Here is a 21010-nt window from a genome sequence, read left to right on the forward strand (position 1 = left end):
AAGATGCTGAGCCCTGGATGAGGCTAGGGATTAGAGGGTGTGTGTGTGTGTGTGTGTGTGTGTGTGTGTGTGTGTGTGTGTGTGTGTGTGTGTGTTGTCAATTACTAACCAGTCATGAAAAATGATTAGTTTATGGGGGCGTGATGCTCCCCCCAGCACCTACACAGAATGTCAGCATCAAAGCAGAGGAGTCTTAACTTTGACAGGACAGTGGCCTGGCAGATCTTAAGTTCCTTTTCCCCTACTGAAAAATAGCAGATTGGGACTGGGGGTATAACTCAGGGGTAGGCTCTGGGCTACACCCAGCATAGAGTAGATCTATCTGCTTGTAGAGTAGAGGAGAAGCAGAGAAGAAAGGAAGAAGGGAGAAATACCAAGCCTGGCATGGTGCTGTTTGCTTGTGATTCCAGCAGCTTGGGAGGCTGAAGGTGGTCCCCTGAGTCTGGGAGTTCAAAGCCAGCCTAGGAAACAATGAAACCCTGTCTCTTATTTTCTTCATTTCATTGTATTTTGAGATAGGGTCTCATGTAACCCAGATCATGTTACCCAGGATAGACTCAAACTGTGTGTAGTTGAGGATGTGTTGAACTTCTGGTCTGCTTGCCTCCACTTTCAGGATTTGGGATTATAGGCCTGTACCTATATGTCCAGTTTATGCTAGAGATTGAACCCAGGGCCTCATACCTGCTAGGCAAGCACACTACCAACATAGCAACACCCCAGCTCAAAACTACTTTAAACAAAACAGAAAACATCCAGGCTGGAGAGATGGCTTGGTGGTTAAGAACACCTATTGCTCTTGCAAAGGACCCAGGTTCAATTACCAGCTCCCACATAGTATCTCAGAACCATCCAAAACTCCAGTTCAGAGGATCTGATGACCTCTCTTCTTATTTCTGAGGGCACCAGGCACACACGTGGTACACGTACATTCACATAGGCAAAACACTCAGAGAAATTAAATTCATCTTTAAAAAAATTAGAAGAAAAAAACCCAGATGTGGTAGTGTCCCACATGGGAGGTAGATGTAGAACAACCCCAAGTTCAAGACCAGCTTGATCTACACAGTGAATCTCAAAGAGTTGACTGTGTGGTTAGGCTTACGCAGATAGAAGTCTCTTCCCAAACGTTGCTGTGTCCCATTCGTAGCTAGCTGAAAGGCCTCGGAGGGCTCTGGATCATTCTAGGCAGGAATACATCTAGCGTTCAGGTAAGGCTACATGATGCCCATGCTTCTAGCCCCCTTAAGAGTCCTGAGCCCCAGAGGCTCCCCAGACCCAGTGTGTTCCTCACAGCTCTTTGCAGTCTGAGCTTCCAAGAAGTATGTGGAACTTTAGCTGGGCGGTGGGGGCACACACCTTTAATCCCAGCATTTGGGAGGCAGAGGCAGGCAGATCTCTGTGAGTTCAAGACCAGCCTAGTCTACAAGAGCTAGTTCCAGGACAGGCTCCAAAGGCACAGAGAAATCCTGTCTTGGGGGGAGGGGGAGAAGTATGTGGAACTTTCCCCATGTTGACATCAGCTGTTCTTTATGCTGAGGAGAACTTTAGGCATAGTTAGAAACTTCTAGAACAGTCTTTGATGTATGTGTGGTGAGCTGTGGTAGTTCTGTCATTGATTGTCTAGCAGCCCCAGACTGAGCCACCTAGACCTTGTGCCCTACCAATGCTGTGACTCCTAGGAATTTGAATATGTCACCCCTCTGCAGAAGTTTCTTAAGTACAAACATATGAGCAGAACTCTTGCCTCCTGGAGTGACTGTAGGGGCTGCAGAATTTCCATTTGTCCTGGAAACATTGCTGGATGGTGACAGTGGAGGAGCTGGTGTCTTCCGGGCATCATCCCTACACAACAGGTGGTCAGCTCCCTTCCACCTGTCCTGGACCTCTACCATACGATGGTGCCTGGAAATAGACTAGATATGGAAATCTGCCTCAGGAGTTTGGGAGGATGGCTGGGGTGGGGTGGGGGAGGGGTGGGAATCATTTTCTGCCAAGCCGATAACCTACATCCAATCCTCAGGATCCACACGGAGAGTGGACTCCCACAGGTTGTCCTCTGATCTACACAAATGCCTAAACACATAATCCTAACAATAAGTGAAGAAAGAGAGTGATGGGGAGAGAGGCAGGCAGGCAAACTTGCAAACGCCTTCAGCTTTTAAACTGGTAAAAGCTTCCTTGGCAAGACTGACGATCAGCTTCCACACCTGAAGCTCCTAAAGACAGCAGGACAGACATCCACATCTGCTTCCTGTACAATGCTGGGAGATCCAGAGCTGCTCCCAGCCTCAGCCCTACATTCCAGCTGGTCACTGCCTGGCAGGAAATGAACTTCCACACTGGACAGTGATGTGTGCCTCTCCTGAGGCACAAGTGTCACCCCCAGAAGTGCAGAGGGATGGCACTTAGAAATCTAGAGTTTACCCTGGGGATTGACCTGGGGGTCATACTGATTTCCAGCTTCTGACTCAGTGGACCCCAGTGAGGCTGAGTTTTTAATTCCAGCAAGTTTCCAGGTGCTGCCAATGCTTCTGGCCATGGACCACTCTCTAAGTAGGAAGGGCTCCGATGCCAATGCCTAGATTTCTCTCTGCATTATTTAATTCTCCATTGCTTCTTGCTTTTTGGCTAAGAGCAAATGTATCTAATCCTGCATCCAAATGTTTCTAAGCCAAAGGAAGAGAATGACAGTGCTGACTATCAATCTATTAATGTTAGTGATCGTTGCCTTAGCATGTTTTAATTTTATAATTTCACCACTTGTACATATTGAATTAAAAATATTTTTAAAAGGTAAAGAGTTATATATTCTTTATAAAACAACAATTCCAGTCTTAGAATTAAACAATGAATGTTCACTATTTTAAAGCTGTTTATAACAAGAGTTATAGTGGTAATATTTTACCTTTGAAAATGTTACAGATAGGGCTGGAGAGATGCACTAGTCTACTTCCAGAGGACCTGGGTTCAATTCCCAGCACCCAAATGGCAGCTCACAATTGTCTGTAACTTCCAAGGGATCTAATACCCTCACACAGACATAAATGCAGGCAAAATGCCAATGCACATTAAATTTTAAAAAAGTAAATTTAAAGAAAATGTCACAGATAATTTTACATCCATTCATTCATATTTTGTGTGTGTGTGCATGTGCACACACTTGCCATAATCGGTGTATGGAGGGCAACTTGTGAGATCTTGCTCTCGGTTCTGTCCTTCCATCAGATGGGTCCTGGGACCTAACTTAGGTACTCAGCCTTGGTGGCAAGCATCTGATCTACTGAGACTTCTCCCCAGCCCATGAGAGTATTTCAAAAAGACACCATGGAAAGTCTTTGACTATCAGAACCCAAATATCTCTTCTGTTCTCTGTGTCCTAAGGACTTAGAGCCTGGATTTTCATTGTCAGTAACTGTACTGTTGACAAAAGAGATGAATCACATTAAACAGTGCAGGAACAAGCCGGTGCAAGTCCACACGTGATGTGGCACATGTGCTCCTTCACAAAAGGACACACAAAAGATTAAACGGGCCACAGGTTTTTTTTTAAATACCCTCCCAGTGTGCTTTCCTATCCCCACCCAGGATCCATCTGATTCATGTGATTTCAATGGCAAGGACTGGAAAGAGCTTTGCAAGTCACAGGTATGACTGTGTTCAGGTCCCCTGCTCTGCCACCCTCTTTTAAAAGTATCCACTTACCCCATGCTTGGGGGGCTAAGAGGTCCTGCAGGGCAGGCTTCGGCCTCACCTTCACTTGGTTCCACAGCCACATTAGCCTCTCAGGTCTTGGCTGCCTTCATCAAGCCTTCAGCAAATTAGCATTAACATCAACTGCTCAGGAAGGGTTTCTGAAGGAGGGTAGACTCCCCCCCCCACACTTCCCAAGGAGAAAAAGGGCAGAGAGAAGACATGTTTTGGGAGTTTGGGGAAAAGATCTCACCAAGTTATTTCAGCAAAAAGATATTGAAAATAAAAGTCCATTAAATATTCTACAACTAATTTAGAGGATATTTGTATTTTTAAAAGGCTAAGGACACATGGGCTGGGCTCAATTGGTAGACTGTTGCCTTATATGCATGAGACTATTTAGTTGTCTGATCCCCCAACACTGGCAGGGGTTGGGAGTGTTACAGGCATCTAAAATATGGTATCAAAGTCTTTATTTTTATTGATTGTGTGATAGACAGACTAGGCAACAGGGACCCTTGGTGGGCTTCTAACTCATACAAAATTAAGGATGACCTTGAGCTCCTGAGCTTCCCAATTAGCTGGGATTACAGGTGTGTAGTAATATGCCCAGTTTATGTGGTGCTAAAGATCAAGCCGTGGCCTTGTGAATATAGGCAAGCACTCTACATCCTGTAACATCCTCAGCCCTGGAAAGTCTTCCCTAACATTTATTTCTTTTTAGTGTATATGAGTGTTTGCCCGCATGCATGGCAGTGCACCAGGTGCATGCCTGGTGCCCACACAAGCCAGAAGAGAGTGTGGGATAACTCCGGGACTGGGGTTACACTGTGAGCAGCCATGTGGGTGCTGGGAATCAAACCTGAGGCCTCACTGAGCCATCTCTCCAGTGCCCTCTTCCCCAGAAATCTTAACCATCTCATTGAGGCTATCAAGTCTCTCTTGTTAGTTCCCCATTCTCTTTAACTCGAGACTATGTCACTCAGGGCCTCTCAGATACAGCCAAGTCCCTCCATTGTGAAATCCTTCTCTCCATCGCTGCTGCTGCTACCAACATGGCTTCTGAAGATGGCTTTCAGGGACCACCTGAAGTCCTTTAACTGGGCTCCCAGTGCAGTGGCCTTCCCATGCCACTGTTGCCAGGTCACCCTGAGTGGCCTCCTCAATCATCCTCAGCACATTTCCATCAGCCCACAAATCAAGTTCAAATGCCTTATTCAGCTTGCAATGTGTCCTATCTGCTATCTGCCTGTGTTTTCTGTTTTGAAAAATCTGGAGGCTTTTTTTTTTTTTGTGTGTGTGTGGGGGTATGGTTTGGTAGATGCTTTCCCTATCCCTGCCTTTTTTACTTTTTAGTATGTATTGGTGTTTTACCTACATGTGTGCCTATGTCAGGGTGCCAGATCCCCTGGAACTGGAATCACAGACAGTTGTGAGCCGCCATGCGGGTGCTGGGAATTGAACTCAGTCCTCTGGAAGAGCAGCCAGTGGTGTTAAGTGCCATCTTGCTATGCCCTCAGACTGCACCCCCACCTGAAATGGCTCCACTTCTACTCTCTTGCTGCTTCAGCCTAAGTGGTCTATTTGCTTTATTCATTACCACATGGCCTTTCCTACCTATGGCTAGCTGTTCGGCTTCCTCCACCCCAGGCTGGTGCAAACTGTACCCATTCCTCAAACTTACCTTGGACAGACACATTCCCACCCCCAGGCAACAGGAGATGGGGCCTCAGAACTCCTGTACCTCTCAGGACCAGTACCACGATTCTAGCTCAGTCTCTTGTTGCAGTATTTTTAAAATACTTCTTTGTCTCACAGTGCCAATAGCATCTGTCAGTCAGTGGGCATTTACCAGGTGGATATCTGGGGCACACTATGTAACTCTCCATGCTCCCAGGTTTCAGTAGCTACACTCACTTCTAGCATGAAGTTAATAACATGGGAAATGCTTAGATTCTTGCTTCACACATACTGTCTGGTAGCAACAGCTACTCCTTTTGCTAACAGCACCCGACACTGATTTTCTAATGAATCCTCTGGCCCAAGACCTGGGTCAGTACTGTTTTGTTGTGGAGCTAAGGGTGATTGAACCTAGAACTTTACGCATGCCAGGCAGGTGTTCTACCACTGAACTGTATCTCCAGTCCTCTCTTCCCCCCTTTCATTTTATTTACTTTTTTGAGATGAGTTCTCACCTCAGCTTCCCAGGATGACTTTGAACTTGGAGTCCTCCTACATTTGCCTCCTCAGTAACTGGAAGTATAGGCCAGCTTGAGTTGGTGGTATTAGAACCTTTTTAAAAGTTATTTAAGCCGGGTGATGGTGGCATATGCCTTTAAAGGCAGGAGAGACAAATGTATTGCTGTGAGTTTGAGGCCAGTCTGGTTTACAGACTGAGTTCCAGAACAGCCATCTCCCTAGTTTTTTGGGGGGTTTTTTGTTTTTTGTTTTTTTTTTTTTTTTCAACACAGGAGTTCTCTGTGTAGCCCTGGCTGTCCTGGAACTTGCTCTGTAGATCAGGCTGGCCTCAAACTCACAGAGATCTGCCTGCCTCTGCGTTCCAAGTGCTGGGATTAAAAGCATGTGCCATCACTGCCCAGTGGGTTCTTCAGTTCTTAAAGGCTGAAACTGTGGCTCAGTGGTAGAGTGCTTATCTAGCAGTCTATCATATGGGAGGCCTTTTCCCTCCTACAGTCCCCCACCCTGCTCAGTCCTGGCAACAAGTAGAGCACTGTTTGTATTATTAGACTCTTTATAAGCTGAGGAGCCCAAAGTTCAGGGAGACAGAGCTTGGATTTGGACCCAGATCCCCAGTTACCTTCTGAGTCACTTCATATGGCTTCACCACACAGAGCATCTGTGATACATTTAACTCCCTCCTGTCTTGGATAATGGCCACCATGTGCCAAGGCCCTCCTCTGTGTCATTTTCATGCTTAATCCTCACAGCAGTCCCACAGCCATTTAGGGGGTGGTGTCCAATTCCTAGCTTAGTATCTAGTACAGAAAGGGCATAATAACCTGGGTCCAAGCAGGATGTCCTTAAACAGCCTAGACAATACCAAACCAGTGTGTTGTGCATTTTTTTAAGCTACGCTCCACATTTTTGGGGAAATCCTCTCTTGGGGGGGAACCAGCAGAAGCATTATGGGACCAAGCGCCTCAGTCCCCTGAGCCCTGCTCTCCTCCTGCAGAGCCCATCTGCTCTTCCCACCCAGGCCAGCCCATTCCCTCCCCCTCACTCCTGGGGCCTTCATGCAGGTCTAACTACCAGCTTCATTGATCTGCAGCCAAAGGCAGAGACAGACAGGCATGCAAGGGGACATGAGACACTATCCTCACCCTGCTTCTTTGCCCTGCCAACTCTTCCCTCAGGTCCTAAGGAACAAAGCCATGCTGGAACAGAGCTGTCCTTTCATGCCTCTGTACCTTTGCACAAACTGTTCAAGACTGAAACTCTCCCCCCTACAGTCTCCATCTCTGACATGCTCACAAATCTGCAAGACTGCTTGGATGTCACCTCCATTACAAAGCCTCCTTCCTTCCCAGGGAGAAGTGGGTGGCGGGCGGGAATATGACAGGATGAGAGTCTGGGTGCAGCTCTAAGGTCAAGGGAAATCCAGGTCATTTCCTTTGAAAGAGAAAATTGAGAAAATAGAATTACAAACATGGAGCCATTCTTTAAAATGTTTGACAGATTAATGCTTCTGATACCAAAGAAAGGCTACATTTGGACTGCTCATACATAACCATAAGATTTATTAAAATATGGGGCTGGGGAGCTGCTTCAGAAATTAAAAGTGCTTGTCCTTTTAGAGCACTAGAGTTTGGTTTCCAGTACTAGCATTGGATGGTTCACAATGGCCTGTAATTCCAGCTCCAGGGGATCTGAATCCTGGCTTTCTCAGGACACCTACTGGGTACCCCCACACACACACACACATACACACACACACTTTAAAGATATGCAACGAAGACCCTCATTTCCCCAGGGCCAGGCTCTACTGAAGCCTCCACACACAAAAGGTGTTCATCATATGACGAGTGATGGAGACAGACAGGACTTTCCAGTTCACTCAGAAAACCCAAACCCGTATTTCAAATGACACTGAACAATAGGGCAGGAAGCCGCTGCCTCCTCTAGTGACCCCCCTCCTCCCAACCCTCGGAGTTAAGCAGCAAGCTGCTACAGGAAGACCCACAGCCACTGTCTTTCCAGCCCCACTCTCCCAGGTGATGGAACACCCTGCTCAAAGCCTGTCTCCATTCCCAGGCAGATAAAGAAAAAGCACTTGCTCCACTTACTCCTGAGGCGAGCTGACAAGCTGGGCACACAGAGCCATCCTGCCCTCAGGCTCCATCCTTGAGAATAAAAAGAATAGCAAGAGGGACAAAAGAGGGCTTAAAAGCTTGACAGCAATGGGACAAAAAAGGCCTCAGAGTTTCCAAAGCAATCTGCTAGAAGAGACCTGAAAAGGGAGCCACATCCAAGGTGGGGCTGGGCCCTCTTCTCACCTTAAGAGGCCTGTTATTAAGCAGCACAGCTCTGTATCAGTCCTCCTCTTTGTTTCTGGGAGTTCAGTTATTGACCCCTTGTTTTTGACTGCTCAGTTTTCTGAGTGAGGCCTCTCAACTTTCTGGGTTGCTGGCAATCCCATATACTAGGCTTGAATACATACACATACCCTAAACTTGAACCCGCCCACTGGCCCAACTTCCACTTCCTTACGTATTTCCAGCAGAAACAATTGTGTGAGGATAAGGTCACCCCAGAGTTGCCACAATTTCCCAGACCTTCAGGCCATTGAATATAGCCATGGACTTTTCTGAAAGTTTTTCCAGTTACCAAAGGCAGGATCTATCCAAATACTTATGGCCCGATTGTTCATTCTGTCTGACCTTTATGCCTACATTCTTCTGATTCTTGTAAATCCTTCAGGAGTCTAATTTACATGGTGGCTGGATCAATTTTACAGTAGGTAGAATGGAACAATTCTGTGGCATCTAAACATTTTTGCTACCCAGATTTGGGAGTAGAAGAGAAACACAGAAGAGATGTATCATGGCGTGTAGGGGTCCTGCTAGCTCATTTCTAGAACCTAGAGCCATGTAGCCATAAATAACTGGGCACTGGGAACAGGACACTCTAATAAGAGTATGGTTGGACAAATTTTTTCAAGTCTTTCAGTGTGTGGATGTATCTGCAAAACAAAAGAAAGGCCCCTTTTCCCTGTCTAGGCAGAGCAGTCTCCTGTTCAGTCAGAGACAACAGGCTTCTGGGCATCAAGCCAAGGTTCCGGGGATATTTATAACTTGAAGAGGGTGGGAGTCCCTAATAAGCTGCTATATTCTTTTTCCATCACTTCCCTCTCCAAGGCTACAGCAAGCTGGGAGCTCTTCCTTATGCAGAATGCCAGCTTTGCTTAGCCCTTGCCTTCCATTGTCTAATTCCTCCATCCAGCCTGGGGAAAGGGAAGGCTCCAGGTTTGGAGGATTCTTACTGAATGCAGCTTAGGTGCTGTTGGTGTTTCTTGGCCAGCTGTTATGGCCTCAGGGATCTGTTTATGAGCTTGTGGTTTCTCCAGTTATAGAACAGTCTGAGGTCTCTGCAAACTTTGAAGTTTTGGGCTCAATCCTACCACCAAACACTGGCCTTTGTCTGTTTAATCTATGGATTCTGATTTCTACCCGTAGCTCTGAGATCTCCGGAATCTGCTGGTGATATCTAGAATCTTTCCGAACATCAGGGAGGGCTCTTTAGAACTCTGAGGCTTGGGGATCTCAGGCCTCTCGAGGATCTTGAAGCCAGCGATTTACTGGATCTTTCACAGACCAGAGGTAAGCCTATTCGTTCTGTCCTAATCCGGTTTGTGACTCTTTTGAAACAGACATAGATTGCTAACATCCTTAGGGTTCTGGTCGTAGCAAGTGCCCAGGGTCTCCACGGGGCTGGGAGGGTTTCAAGAATCCATTCAACAGAGAGATGGTCAAGAGTGCAAGGTTCTGAGGCCAGTTCTCTCCCTCCACACCCTAGCTCTTTCCCCGCTTCTCATTTCAGTGTTCTGGCGTTTTAGATACGTGCACTTGGGCCCAGGCTCTATAAAAGAGCGTGAGAAGCTCCCTACAGGGTTAACAGGATACCCCGGGCCGGGCTACAGGGTTAACAGGATACCCCGGGCCGGGCTGCGGACTGCACTCCGGCAGCCGGCGTGTAGCACAAAGCCTCCTGGGATAGGTAGTCTGCAGTCGGATCTGCTGGGAGTTGTAGTTCTCGGGACACGGAGACCAACCGCTGCAGGCTGCGCTGGGAGGTGTTGTGAGTACGTGGGCGGGGCCCAAAGTTCCATCGCAGCTTGGGAGTCTCCCGAGGGAGGGAACTGGAGCCTTTTCCCGCTCTTGCCTGGGCTGTCAAATGAGGGCTGATCACAGCTGAGTTCAGCCCAGGCCACCACACTTAGTCTGACATCGCGGGTAATATCTGACTCAAAGACGGCTGTAGGGCCATGAGCAAAAACAGGGGAGTCTCCTTTACTGAGTCGTGCTGTGGTCTCCGAGAAGAAAGTGGAGGATACTCCGTCTGGTCTTGAAGGACATGGTCCTGTCTCCTCCCTTTTGTTCTTTTCCCACCCCTGCTCTTGGCCTCTAAGTGGCCTTTGTACGCCAGAGTGGAACTTCAAGTCCCAGCAGGCCGCTAGGAGCGCGCACGCGTGGTAGAGATGCTCGGCCACGTGGCAGGAGGAGGGCTGATGATTTGGCATCTGATTGGTCCTGTGTTTTATGAATTGTTTTGCTGATTGGCTGAGGTTGCTGCCGGAAAGGCCCCAGCCCGGAGATGCAAGAGCAGAGGCGTTCTGTAGGGCTGGGTTGAAAGCCTCCTCCCTTAAATAGCATCGGCCTGACCCCCCGGCCCAGGGGGGACCTTGCCAGAGGCTGTCCTCTCTTACATTGCATGTGCTTGGTACTAACGAAGACACGGACAGCGGGTCACGTTCGGGGATCAAAGAGGAAAGTGACGGGTCCTGGGCCGTCCCCACATACCCTGCGACCAGAACTCCAGCCCTAGGGAGTGGGCAGGGCCTCTGGCCGCGCCTCACTCCTTGCTTTTTGCCACCTTCAGCGTTGTCTACTAACTGCTTTTCCTGCTCTCTCTCCCAGGAGACGAACGCTTGAGCCTGAGATGGCAGCCACCCTGCTCATGGCTGGGTCTCAGGTAAGCCGGGGGTGGCTTCCCGGACCTCGCCTCTGCGTGCCCATCTCGCCCGGTGTTTCCCCGTTCTGCAAACCCCTGTAGGAAATTCCCTGAGATTAGCTCATTTCGCTATTCTGCTGCAGGGGCTTAGTGCTGGCTGATTTAGCCATATACAAGCACATATCGAACATCTACTGTATGCCTTTAAATGCTAAGGAGAATAAAACCGAACAAGATGGGTGGAACCCTCCTTGCCAACAATCTGTAGGGAGAGAGTTGCATCCGATTATCCTTGGTACAATGTGATAAGTACTGTTTGCTTTAGGAAGAAAGTGTTGTGGTGTGGGAACCAGTAAATCGTGGAGTGATTAACTCTTAGTTGCAGTATTTGAGGAAGGAGTGAAGAGCTAAAGGGAGGGTGGGAACAAACAACACCTGGCACTTTGGCCCATAAAGAGAATTTCACTGGCCTTAGAAAAGAATATTGAATGTAGATTGAATGTAGAGATAGGAGCCATGTAAGTTCTAGGTCTGTTCCAAAGAGGAAGCTGCACGAGAATAAGGGTCCCCAAGTGGGCAGGGATATCTAGTAGATTGCCTCTGCCTTTTGACCACATGTCTTTTTTTTTTCTTCTTCTTATTTCTTCTTTGGACTCTACAGATCAGACTTAATGCCATTGCCTTCTCGACATTTCTTACCATGTCTCTAATTTCAAGACGAAAAGCTGATTGATCCTAAACTCATAGGTACTAAGTAGTGAGGAAGCATTGTGTGATTTCAGGCCCCCGTGACATTTGAAGATATGGCCATGTACCTCACTCGGGAAGAATGGAGACCTCTGGATCCTACACAAAGAGACCTTTACAGGGATGTGATGCAGGAGAATTATGGGAATGTTGTCTCACTGGGTGAGTGAGGATTTTGTCTATTTTCATCTCCTGTCTTGAAACTGACAACTTAGGTCTTTTGATACAGACTTGTTTGTTTTCTGAGGAAAACCACACAATTAGTTATGCAAAGGTTTAAATGTGGATGATATAAGTTACATGGCCGAAAAATTAAAATAGAGTAGTTTCTGAAGTTTTAGAGACGTTTGGGATCCTCATGCATTGAGTCATTTGCCATCCTGCAGCCTGTTGGTACAGATCACTGACCAAACAGGTCTGACACTGTGGTGCCTGCCAGGTCATACATGCCCTGTAAATGGCGCTTTTTCTCTAGGGCGCTAGGAAATGAGGGGTTCTGAAGCAGGTTCACAGAAGGGCAGAAGCCACCCCCTTTGTGTTTGTTTTGGCTCTCCATAGCTGCAGCTTTGCCTCAGGTGCTGAGTTGGGATACATTCTTGTCTAGAGCTGTTTCAGAGGTAATCATCCTTCCAAGTGTGCCATGTTGTGTCAGGGGAATCACTGAATACTCATCACAAATCCTGATTAGAGGAGAACTTGTGCGGCACAGGATGCAGCTCAGTGGGTAGAGTGTTTCGAACACTTGAAGCACTGGGTTTGATCCTCAGAACTACACAAAGCCAAGCACAGGACTAAGATACTTTAAATGTCTTTATTCTCAGAGCAGAAGATGACTTTAGGGGATTTCTTAGCTTAGACTTTTAATTTATTTTTTATTTGTTTTTAGGTGATAGTAAATAATGGGTTTCATTGTGATGTTTTATCATACATATGTGTTGGTATACTTTATTCTGGTTTGTTCCTCTACCCCGCTGCTTCCTTGAGCCTTTCTTTGTTCCTTGAATTATTCTTTAACAACAGCAGCAACAACTCCACTATCAGAAACAAAACGAACAAAAATAAAAACCAAGTGAAGAGATGGCTCAGCTGTTAAGACTGTGCATTGCAGAGGACCTGAGTTCAGTTCCCAGCACCCACATGAGGCAACTCAAAACCACCTGTAATTCCCGTTCCAGGGGATCAGATGCTCTCTTCTGGTCCCTGAAGGACATCTTCTATCACATCCAACTCAGACACAGACACATACTTAAAAATGAAGCAAAAATTAAATAGCCATAACTGTTATTTACCCAGATCTATTGCAGATGCATCTGAAATATATTACTCCACAAAATAATAACAAAAAGAAAAAAAAAAAAAGAAAAGAAAAGGGAGCTTTTATTTGTTTTGTTTTTTTCTAAGACAGGGTTTCTCTGTAGCTTTGGAGTCTGTCCTGGAACTCACTCTGTAGACCAGGCCAGCCTCACTCACAGAGGCCTGCCTGCCTCTGCCTCCCAAGTGCTGGGATTGAAATTGTGTGCCACCACCATGCAGAAAGAAGCATTTTTAAAAAAGACATACTCTTGCATCATAATAGACTATCTAAGAGCACTTCTTAGATAGAATCACCAAGAATCTTGTTGCTTACCTTGATAAATTTAGGGGAGGGTTAACAAATGTTTCCAAGGCACTTTGTTGTTTTGTTTCTCCTTTTAATATGTATGGGCCTTCTGTCTGAATGAATGTCTGTGCATCATGTGCATGCCTGGTGCCTACAGAGGCCAGAAGAGGGCATCAGATCCCCTGGAACTGGAGTTACAGACAGTTGTGTGCTGCCTGATGTGATTGTTGAGAACTGTACTCAGATCCTCTTGCAAAAGCAGCAAGTGCTCTGGACCACTGAGCCATCTGTGGTCCTTCAAGCCCTTCAAGATGGTTTTGTTTGTTTTGTTTTTAATCTCAGGGTCCCTTGGATCCTTTAATGTACATTAAATATTTGGATTTTTTTCTTTTCTTTTTATGATAGGGTTTCTCTGTGTAACAGCCTTGGCTATCCTGGAACTTGATTTTTAGACCAGGCTGACTTGAACTCACAGAGATCCCCCTGCCTCTACTTCCCGGGTGCTGGGATTAAAGGTATATGCTACCAAGCTGGGCTTGGATTTCTTTTATGTTGCTTTCTTCGTGTGTGTGTGTGTGTGTGTGTGTGTGTGTGTGTGTGTGTGTGTGTGTATGTGTGTGTGTGTGTGTGTTGTGTTATATGCATGTGTGTGCATATGGGTATGCAAATGACACCTGTCTGTCTATAAGCCAGAGGTTCACTTCTAGTACTTTCCTCTATCTGTCTCCATCTTATTTTTTGAGACAAGGTCTCACTGAACCTTGAGCTAGCTCTTCAGTGAGACTGCTTGGCTAGCAAACCCCCAGGGCCCACCTGACTCCATTCTCTCAAGTGTTGGGATCAATGGTGTGCTAGCTTTTATGTGTACGTTTGATGTCCTGATCCAGATTCTAATATTTGTATAACAAATACTTTATCCATTGAGCCCATCTTCCCAGCCCTTCTTTGGGTTTTTTATTTGTTTTTTTTTTTTGTTTTGTTTTGTTTTGTTTTTGTGACTAGTTACTAAATTAATTTACTCATAGGCCCTTTTCAATGAACTACTTACAGTTTTCTGGTTGGTGTGTACTAAGAAACCCAGTTTGGAAAATGTAGTGGCTGGTTATATATTTTTATGTTCACACTTGAAATATATGAAATGTTGAAGTATATGCAGTATACTTAGTTCCAGAACTGGTCGGAGCTAGTTCAGATGTCTAGGTTAATGGTAGAAAACATGCTTAGTATGCATGGAATCTCATTTGTTTACCAACACTCCTCTCTGCAAAAGAGAGGCTACTCTGAGCCAAGCATCTCCTTGTTCTCTGACTTTAAATGACATTTGTACGTTTCTTTTCCTGTCAAGAGGCGAAGACATGGGGCTGGAGGTTAAGAGCACCCGCTGTTTTTCCAGAGTTCCTGAGTTCAGTTCCCAGCAACCACATGGTGGCTCACCACCATCTGTAATGAGATCTGGTGCCCTCTTCTGGCGACAGGCATACATGCAGGCAGGACACTGTATGCATAATAAATAAATCTTTAAAAAAAAAAAAAAGGTTAAGATATAGTACAGGAGCTCCTTACATGATGTGTATCAGTGTCTACTGCACTAGGTAGGTAAAGTCAGAAGGATGAGACATTCGGTGTCACCCGACATAGTGAGTTCTAGGCCAGCTAAGAAACCCTGCCACAAACAAATGTTCCTGATAGAGATAGTTAAAAAATAACTTCTTTTCATAGTAATCTGGTAAGTTCTTAGTAAATCTAATATGATAATAAGGCTTGACAAGGTAAACAAAGTGGCACATGCCCCAATTTTTTTCTAGAGTCTTTTAGATATTCTAATTTATGGTCTCTTGTTGTTTTGATTCTGATTGATTCCCTTTTTCAAAATGACAAGAACAGATAGTTTCTTAAATAAGAATTAACCAAAGAGCATGAACTTAGCAGACAGACTGGAGTTGATATTTAGAGTTTTGTCTTTATTGTTTAATTACATGTATATGAGAGTGTGTGTTTGTGCCCACAGAGGCCAGAATGCATTAGATCCCTAGAGCTGGAATTTGTGGTTGTGAGTTGCCTGGTTCGGGTCCTCTATAAGAGCAGTATGCATGCACTCTTAGCCACTGAGCCGTCTCTCCAGCCCCGGCTCTGTCCCATGTCACCTTGTGAGAGCTACCTCACTTCTCTGAGCCTTGGATCTCTCCCTCAGTCTTGGATCTCTTCCTCACAGAGATGGGCTTTCACGATGATAATTGACATATACTCATGTTAAGAATTCAGTGTGTTGCCATTGCTGTTTGGCTCAATCTGCCTTCCCCTGTGGATGATGTACATATTCCACTTTTGCATTCTTACCTGCTGCTGAAGTAAGCTAAAGAGAAAAACAGAGAATTCAGTACTGGAGCTGGGCGTGATTTGGCTGAGTGCTAGGAGCACTTAAATGCCAAGCCCCAAATGCTGGGTTTACCCTCCAGCACCGTGAGTAGAGGAATAAATAGAACCTCTTAGTGTAGTGCCAAGGACACAGTAGACACACTTGCTCATTGACCCATCTCCACATCGTTTACTCTTCCTTACAGACTTTGAGATCAGGAGTGAGAATGAAGCAAACCCGAAACAAGAGCTTAGTGAAGATGTAGAATTTGTGACCATGTCCGAGGAGCCTATTGGGGATGCTGAGAAGAACCCTGGGAGCGAAGAGGCCTTTGAAAGTGGGGACAGGTCCGAAAGACAGTGGGGAGACCTGGCAGCAGAGGAATGGGTCAGCTACCCTCTCCAGCAGGTCACTGACCTGCTTGTCCACAAAGAAGTCCACACAGACATCCCCTATCACATATGTTCTCAGTGTGGAAAGGCCTTCGGTCAGATTTCAGACCTCAATCGACACCAGAAAACCCACGCGGGAGACAGGCCCTATAAGTGTTACGAATGTGGAAAGGGCTTCAGCCGCAGCTCCCACCTTATCCAGCATCAGAGGACACACACTGGCGAGCGGCCCTATGACTGCAACGAGTGCGGGAAGAGTTTCGGACGTAGCTCCCACCTCATTCAGCACCAGACAATCCATACCGGGGAGAAGCCTCACAAATGTAATGAGTGTGGGAAAAGCTTCTGCCGCCTCTCTCACCTCATCCAGCATCAGCGGACCCACAGCGGGGAGAAACCGTACGAGTGCGAGGAGTGTGGGAAAAGCTTCAGCCGGAGCTCCCACCTGGCTCAGCACCAGAGGACTCACACAGGTGAGAAGCCATATGAGTGTAATGAGTGTGGGCGAGGCTTCAGTGAGAGATCCGACCTCATCAAACACTACCGCGTCCACACCGGTGAGAGGCCCTACAAGTGTGATGAATGCGGGAAGAACTTTAGTCAGAACTCTGACCTGGTGCGGCACCGCAGGGCCCACACGGGGGAGAAACCATACCACTGTAACGAATGTGGGGAAAACTTCAGCCGCATCTCACACTTGGTTCAGCACCAGAGGACTCACACCGGCGAGAAGCCGTATGAGTGTACCGCCTGTGGGAAAAGCTTCAGCCGGAGTTCCCATCTCATCACACACCAGAAAATTCACACTGGGGAGAAGCCCTATGAGTGTAATGAGTGTTGGCGAAGCTTTGGGGAGAGGTCAGATCTGATTAAGCACCAGAGAACCCACACGGGAGAAAAGCCCTATGAGTGTGTGCAGTGTGGAAAGGGGTTTACGCAAAGCTCCAACCTCATCACACATCAAAGAGTTCACACGGGAGAGAAGCCTTACGAATGTACCGAATGTGATAAGAGCTTCAGCCGGAGCTCTGCTCTTATTAAACACAAGAGAGTTCATACTGACTAGGTCCTGTGATCCTGAGTAAGAAACGACTCATTTGAAGGTACAGTTGTATCTGATGTCAGTGAGCCTCCTGAAGACCGGCTTTCCTTGTTGTGGGCAACAGTTCAGAATACAGAAGAAGACAACCCTCGTGAAATTCCGACCCACAGCTTTGGGGATGTCATCCCCTCCCCCCCATACTTATTTTTATTCACTGATTATTATATGAGTTGCTTCATCTAAATCAGCCCCCATCCCAAGTAACCTGAAAGCTCAAGACCAGAGGGACAAGATGCTGGCGGATGCTTAGGCCTGGAGATGGAGTAGACCTTTAAAAAGTCCCCCCCCCATCTCTGGTCCAAAAAGACTACAGTGGGAGTATAGAACTGAGACAGGGTGGTCGCAGCCGCATTGGCTGATTTGCCATTGTTCACTGCAGTAGTTGGCTCATGCACTTCCCTTCTAAAGGGCTTTTTCCTTGAGTAGCTCATATTTGTATCTTGCCACCTAGTGGGCACAGGATTCTGCACACTGAAAGCAACCATCTCGTCGTTTCTCCTTGTTTCTCACTTGTGTATAGCTTGCATGTTTTTGAAAGCTACTGGAAGATACAGTGTGAAAGGAAAAGGAAAACGGAGGTGTAGGTTTGAGGACCAAGGGCCCATGGACGGTGATGACCTTAGCAAGAGATACCCATTGATGCTATCATTAATCAGGTTTATGTATGTTCTTCAAAAATCACTTTAGGGATCATAGCTTGGAAACTGCCTTTAGGAAAAGATAGGACAGCAAGTGATGATGGAATGAAAGTAGGAAGTGAATTGAGCCCTTCAGGGAAGGGGGCACAGAACCCTTCCCAGAGAGTGTCAGTCTTTCCTGGGTTCTTTGCCATCTAACGTTTAAGATCACTTGCCCCTGTAACTGCTAACTCTAGGGTTTGATTGGGCCACACCGGAGTCTTTATCTTAGCTTGCATAAAGGCATGTGTACAGTGAAACGTGTATTCTAATAGCAGAAACCGAATTCATAAGAATCAGCATGTTCTTATGTAATGTAGATCATAAGATAGAACTGTAGACATAACTCCGTTGTGAGAAATGTCCTTTAGTTTTCTTTTGTTATCAAAAAAAAAATTTTAACACTAGTGCTCAAGTGTTCACTGTCTCGTAAGGTTTTGTTTTGTTCAGAACCAAACTCTTGTTTGTATGTGTTCCTCAGTTGTGAGATAATGACTGGACAATTAGGTCCATTGTCTTTTCTCAGACTGGATTATCTTCTCCTGTGATGAAAACCTCTTTGGCTTCATCAAAAGAAATGAATAAACCTGAAAAGGAATGTGTTTCTAGCCTCCAGATACAAATAGTTAAAACCAGAGCTGACCCAATGTAGCCTGGTACCTCAACTCTCCTCCTCTCAGCCTGAGTAGGAAATTATGAGGTAGCCCAGATACTGGTGCTCACCCAGTCCCATGGGGATGGAAGGGATCGGTGCCCAGTGTGTTTCTATGGTGCTTAGTGCAAAGTTGCAAACATTAAATTTTTTTTTTTTTTTAAAGAAAACTTTTTTTTTTTTTTTTCGGGGAAGGGGGTAAAAGTGTCACATGCCTTTAATCCCAGCACTCAGGAGGCAGGAGCAGGCAGAGCTCTGTGAGTTCAAGACCAGCCTGGTCTACAGAGGAAGTTCCAGGACAGCCAGGGCTACTCAGAGAGACCCTGTCTTGAAAAACAACAAAAAAGAAGAAACCCCTTTTTGTGTTGAGATTCTCTGGGGTTTGGCATTTCAGGAGTGGTGCTTTCACTACCAGAGTCACTGTGAGCACAGCTGGGTGATACCAGTCACTCACCAGTGACAATCTCAAAAGCAACCCAGTGAAAACCCACTGCGAGGGCCTTGAAGTCATCACTGGCATTGGAGTGTGAACTTGAAGCAGGGCACATGGTGTCTGTCTGTACAGAATCTAGCCTACCATGGGTATTCATATTTTAACTGTTAGGTGACTTATGTATTCTTGATAACTAAACTCAAATATGTTGTCTGTATCGTTGTAGCCAATGACTTGGGTGGATTTCAGCATTCTCCTGTTGCTTCTTTAAGTCACTGTAAGTGACTGCTTGGGGGGTAGCGTGTAGAAGACAGCACCTCTGACCCAACTTCATTTCACCCACTTCCCCTCCCCTGTGCTTCCTCTGCCCCTCCCCCCTACACCCCCCCTCCAGTCTTCCTAGCCAGTGCCCCATTTGATGCTTTTGCCTTCTAGGAGATGAAAGCTTGGGAAAGGTTTCTGAATGCCTTCCCAGCTGGGTGGCCACGCCAGCTCTGCCCACTCTCCTGCGGTCCATTGCTGCCCACTTTCTGTGCTGAACTGTGTGGAAATCGTGCATCCACCACATTTCACTAATGCTATTTGCATGCCTTCTGTTTGCAGGTCCCTGGCTTTTTCTGCACATACCCAGACACTCTGTGCCTGTGTTTATGGTCGTGAAGAGTGGATGAACAAGTAAATGTGTAGAGCAGATTCCCTTGGTATTGATCAATTACCCTAGTGTCTTGTCTATAGCTGTATTATCCTAACAACATTCTATAATTAAAGGTATAATTTTTAAAATCAAAACAACTCAGTTATTTTGGTAATCTCAAACAGGTTGATATCAGAGCCCGGTATGAGGTTTATTAAAGTTGGGCACGATCACCTTTACATTTATGCTTTGTGCATAGATGTTATACTGGATTTTGCATAGGTTGTCCTGCAGGAATTGTGGATACAGTCAGTGTCTTGAACTCTTTGAGTATGCTATATCTCATCTAGTCAGTGTAAAAGCTTGGATAGTTTCTAAGTCCGTGCCAGTGGAAAAGCAATGTGTAAGTATTGGGTATGAGTATCTCACCAGCTTTGCAGGAAAAAAGGAAAACACATCCAAAAGGAAAAGTTAGAGCCTTTGTTTTAAAAAGAGAGTTTCTGGGGGCTGGAGAGATGGCTCAGTGGTTAAGAGTTAAGAGCACTGGCTGCACTTCCAGAGTTTCTGAGTTCAATGCAACCACATGGTGGCTCACCCATCTATAGTGGGATCTGATGCCCTCTTCTGGCATAAAGTTATACATGCAGATACTCACACATTAAAATAAAGAAATCTTTAAAAAAAAAAAAAAAAAAGTTTCTGGAAACACGAGAGCTAGGTATAATGGTGCACACTTTTTATCCCAGCGCTCAGGAGGCAGAGTCAGGTGAATCTCTTGAGTTTGAGGCCAGCAACCTGTCTTCACACAAACACAAGGAAAACAACTAAAATGGCTAGTGAGATGCCTCCGTGGGTAAAGGTGCTTTCACTGGAAGCCCGATGACTGAGTTCAACTCCTGTGACAGAGAAAACTCCTGGAAGTTGTCCCGATTGACTGCCATGTGATTGGCCCGTGCTTCCCTGATCCCAAATAGGTTAATAAACAAACAAACAACAAAACAGCCCAGCAGTGGTGGTGCACACCTTTAATCCCAACACTCAGGAGGATCTCTATGAGTTGGAGGCAAGGGTCTACAGAGTGAGTTCCAGGACAGCTAGGGCTACACAGAGAAACCCTGTCTAAACCGCCCCCAAATATAGCAAAACAATCAGGCCATCTCAGAAACAGAGCTTGTGACTCAAGACAAGAGCAGTGCCTGGAAAGGTGGCTCAGCATTTAAGAGCAGTTCTTGCTTTTGGAAAGGATCAGGTTCAATTCCCAGCCCCCACATGGCTTAAAACTGTCTATAACTCCAGAGGATCCAAGACCCTTTTCTTATCTTTGTAGGCACCAGGCACAGGAATGGTTTACATAGGCACACATGCACACGTGCATACATGCAGGCAAAACTATATATAATTATGTGTGTGTGTACATATATATGTCAAAAATTAATTTTTGAGATGGTTCCAGGCTGCCCTGGAACTCACTCTGTAGACCAGCCTGGCCTCAAACTCAAGAGATCTGCCTGCCTCTGCCTTCCAAGTACTGGGATT

The 21010-nt window shown here is 46.1% G+C and overlaps 1 protein-coding gene across 2 annotated transcripts; it reads left to right on the forward strand.

Moving 5' to 3' along the window:
- The first annotated feature begins 10211 nt into the window (after window positions 1–10211).
- Znf436 (zinc finger protein 436) lies at window positions 10212–19632 on the forward strand. Of its 2 annotated transcripts, none has more exons than XM_051173592.1 (3): window positions 10212–10902; window positions 11664–11790; window positions 15790–19632. In XM_051173592.1, the coding sequence occupies exons 1-3, from the start codon at window positions 10870–10872 to the stop codon at window positions 17040–17042; spliced, it is 1413 nt and encodes a 470-aa protein (XP_051029549.1). In that variant the 5' UTR covers window positions 10212–10869; the 3' UTR covers window positions 17043–19632. The 2 variants fall into 2 exon arrangements, with proteins under 2 accessions (XP_051029549.1, XP_051029550.1); XM_051173593.1 differs by having other exon boundaries at window positions 10213–10902; window positions 11543–11790.
- The last annotated feature ends 1378 nt before the right edge of the window (window positions 19633–21010 follow it).

This window comes from Phodopus roborovskii, unplaced genomic scaffold (genome assembly GCF_943737965.1).
Source record: "Phodopus roborovskii unplaced genomic scaffold, PHOROB, whole genome shotgun sequence".
NCBI classification, from domain to species: Eukaryota; Metazoa; Chordata; class Mammalia; order Rodentia; family Cricetidae; genus Phodopus; species Phodopus roborovskii.

Coding starts and splice junctions, on each gene's coding strand:
- Znf436 (XM_051173592.1), top strand. CDS start 10,870: ATGGCAGCCACCCTGCTCATGGCTGGGTCTCAG. Junction 10,903..11,663: donor TGCTCATGGCTGGGTCTCAG/GTAAGCCGGGGG, acceptor GTGTGATTTCAG/GCCCCCGTGACATTTGAAGA. Junction 11,791..15,789: donor TGGGAATGTTGTCTCACTGG/GTGAGTGAGGAT, acceptor TCTTCCTTACAG/ACTTTGAGATCAGGAGTGAG.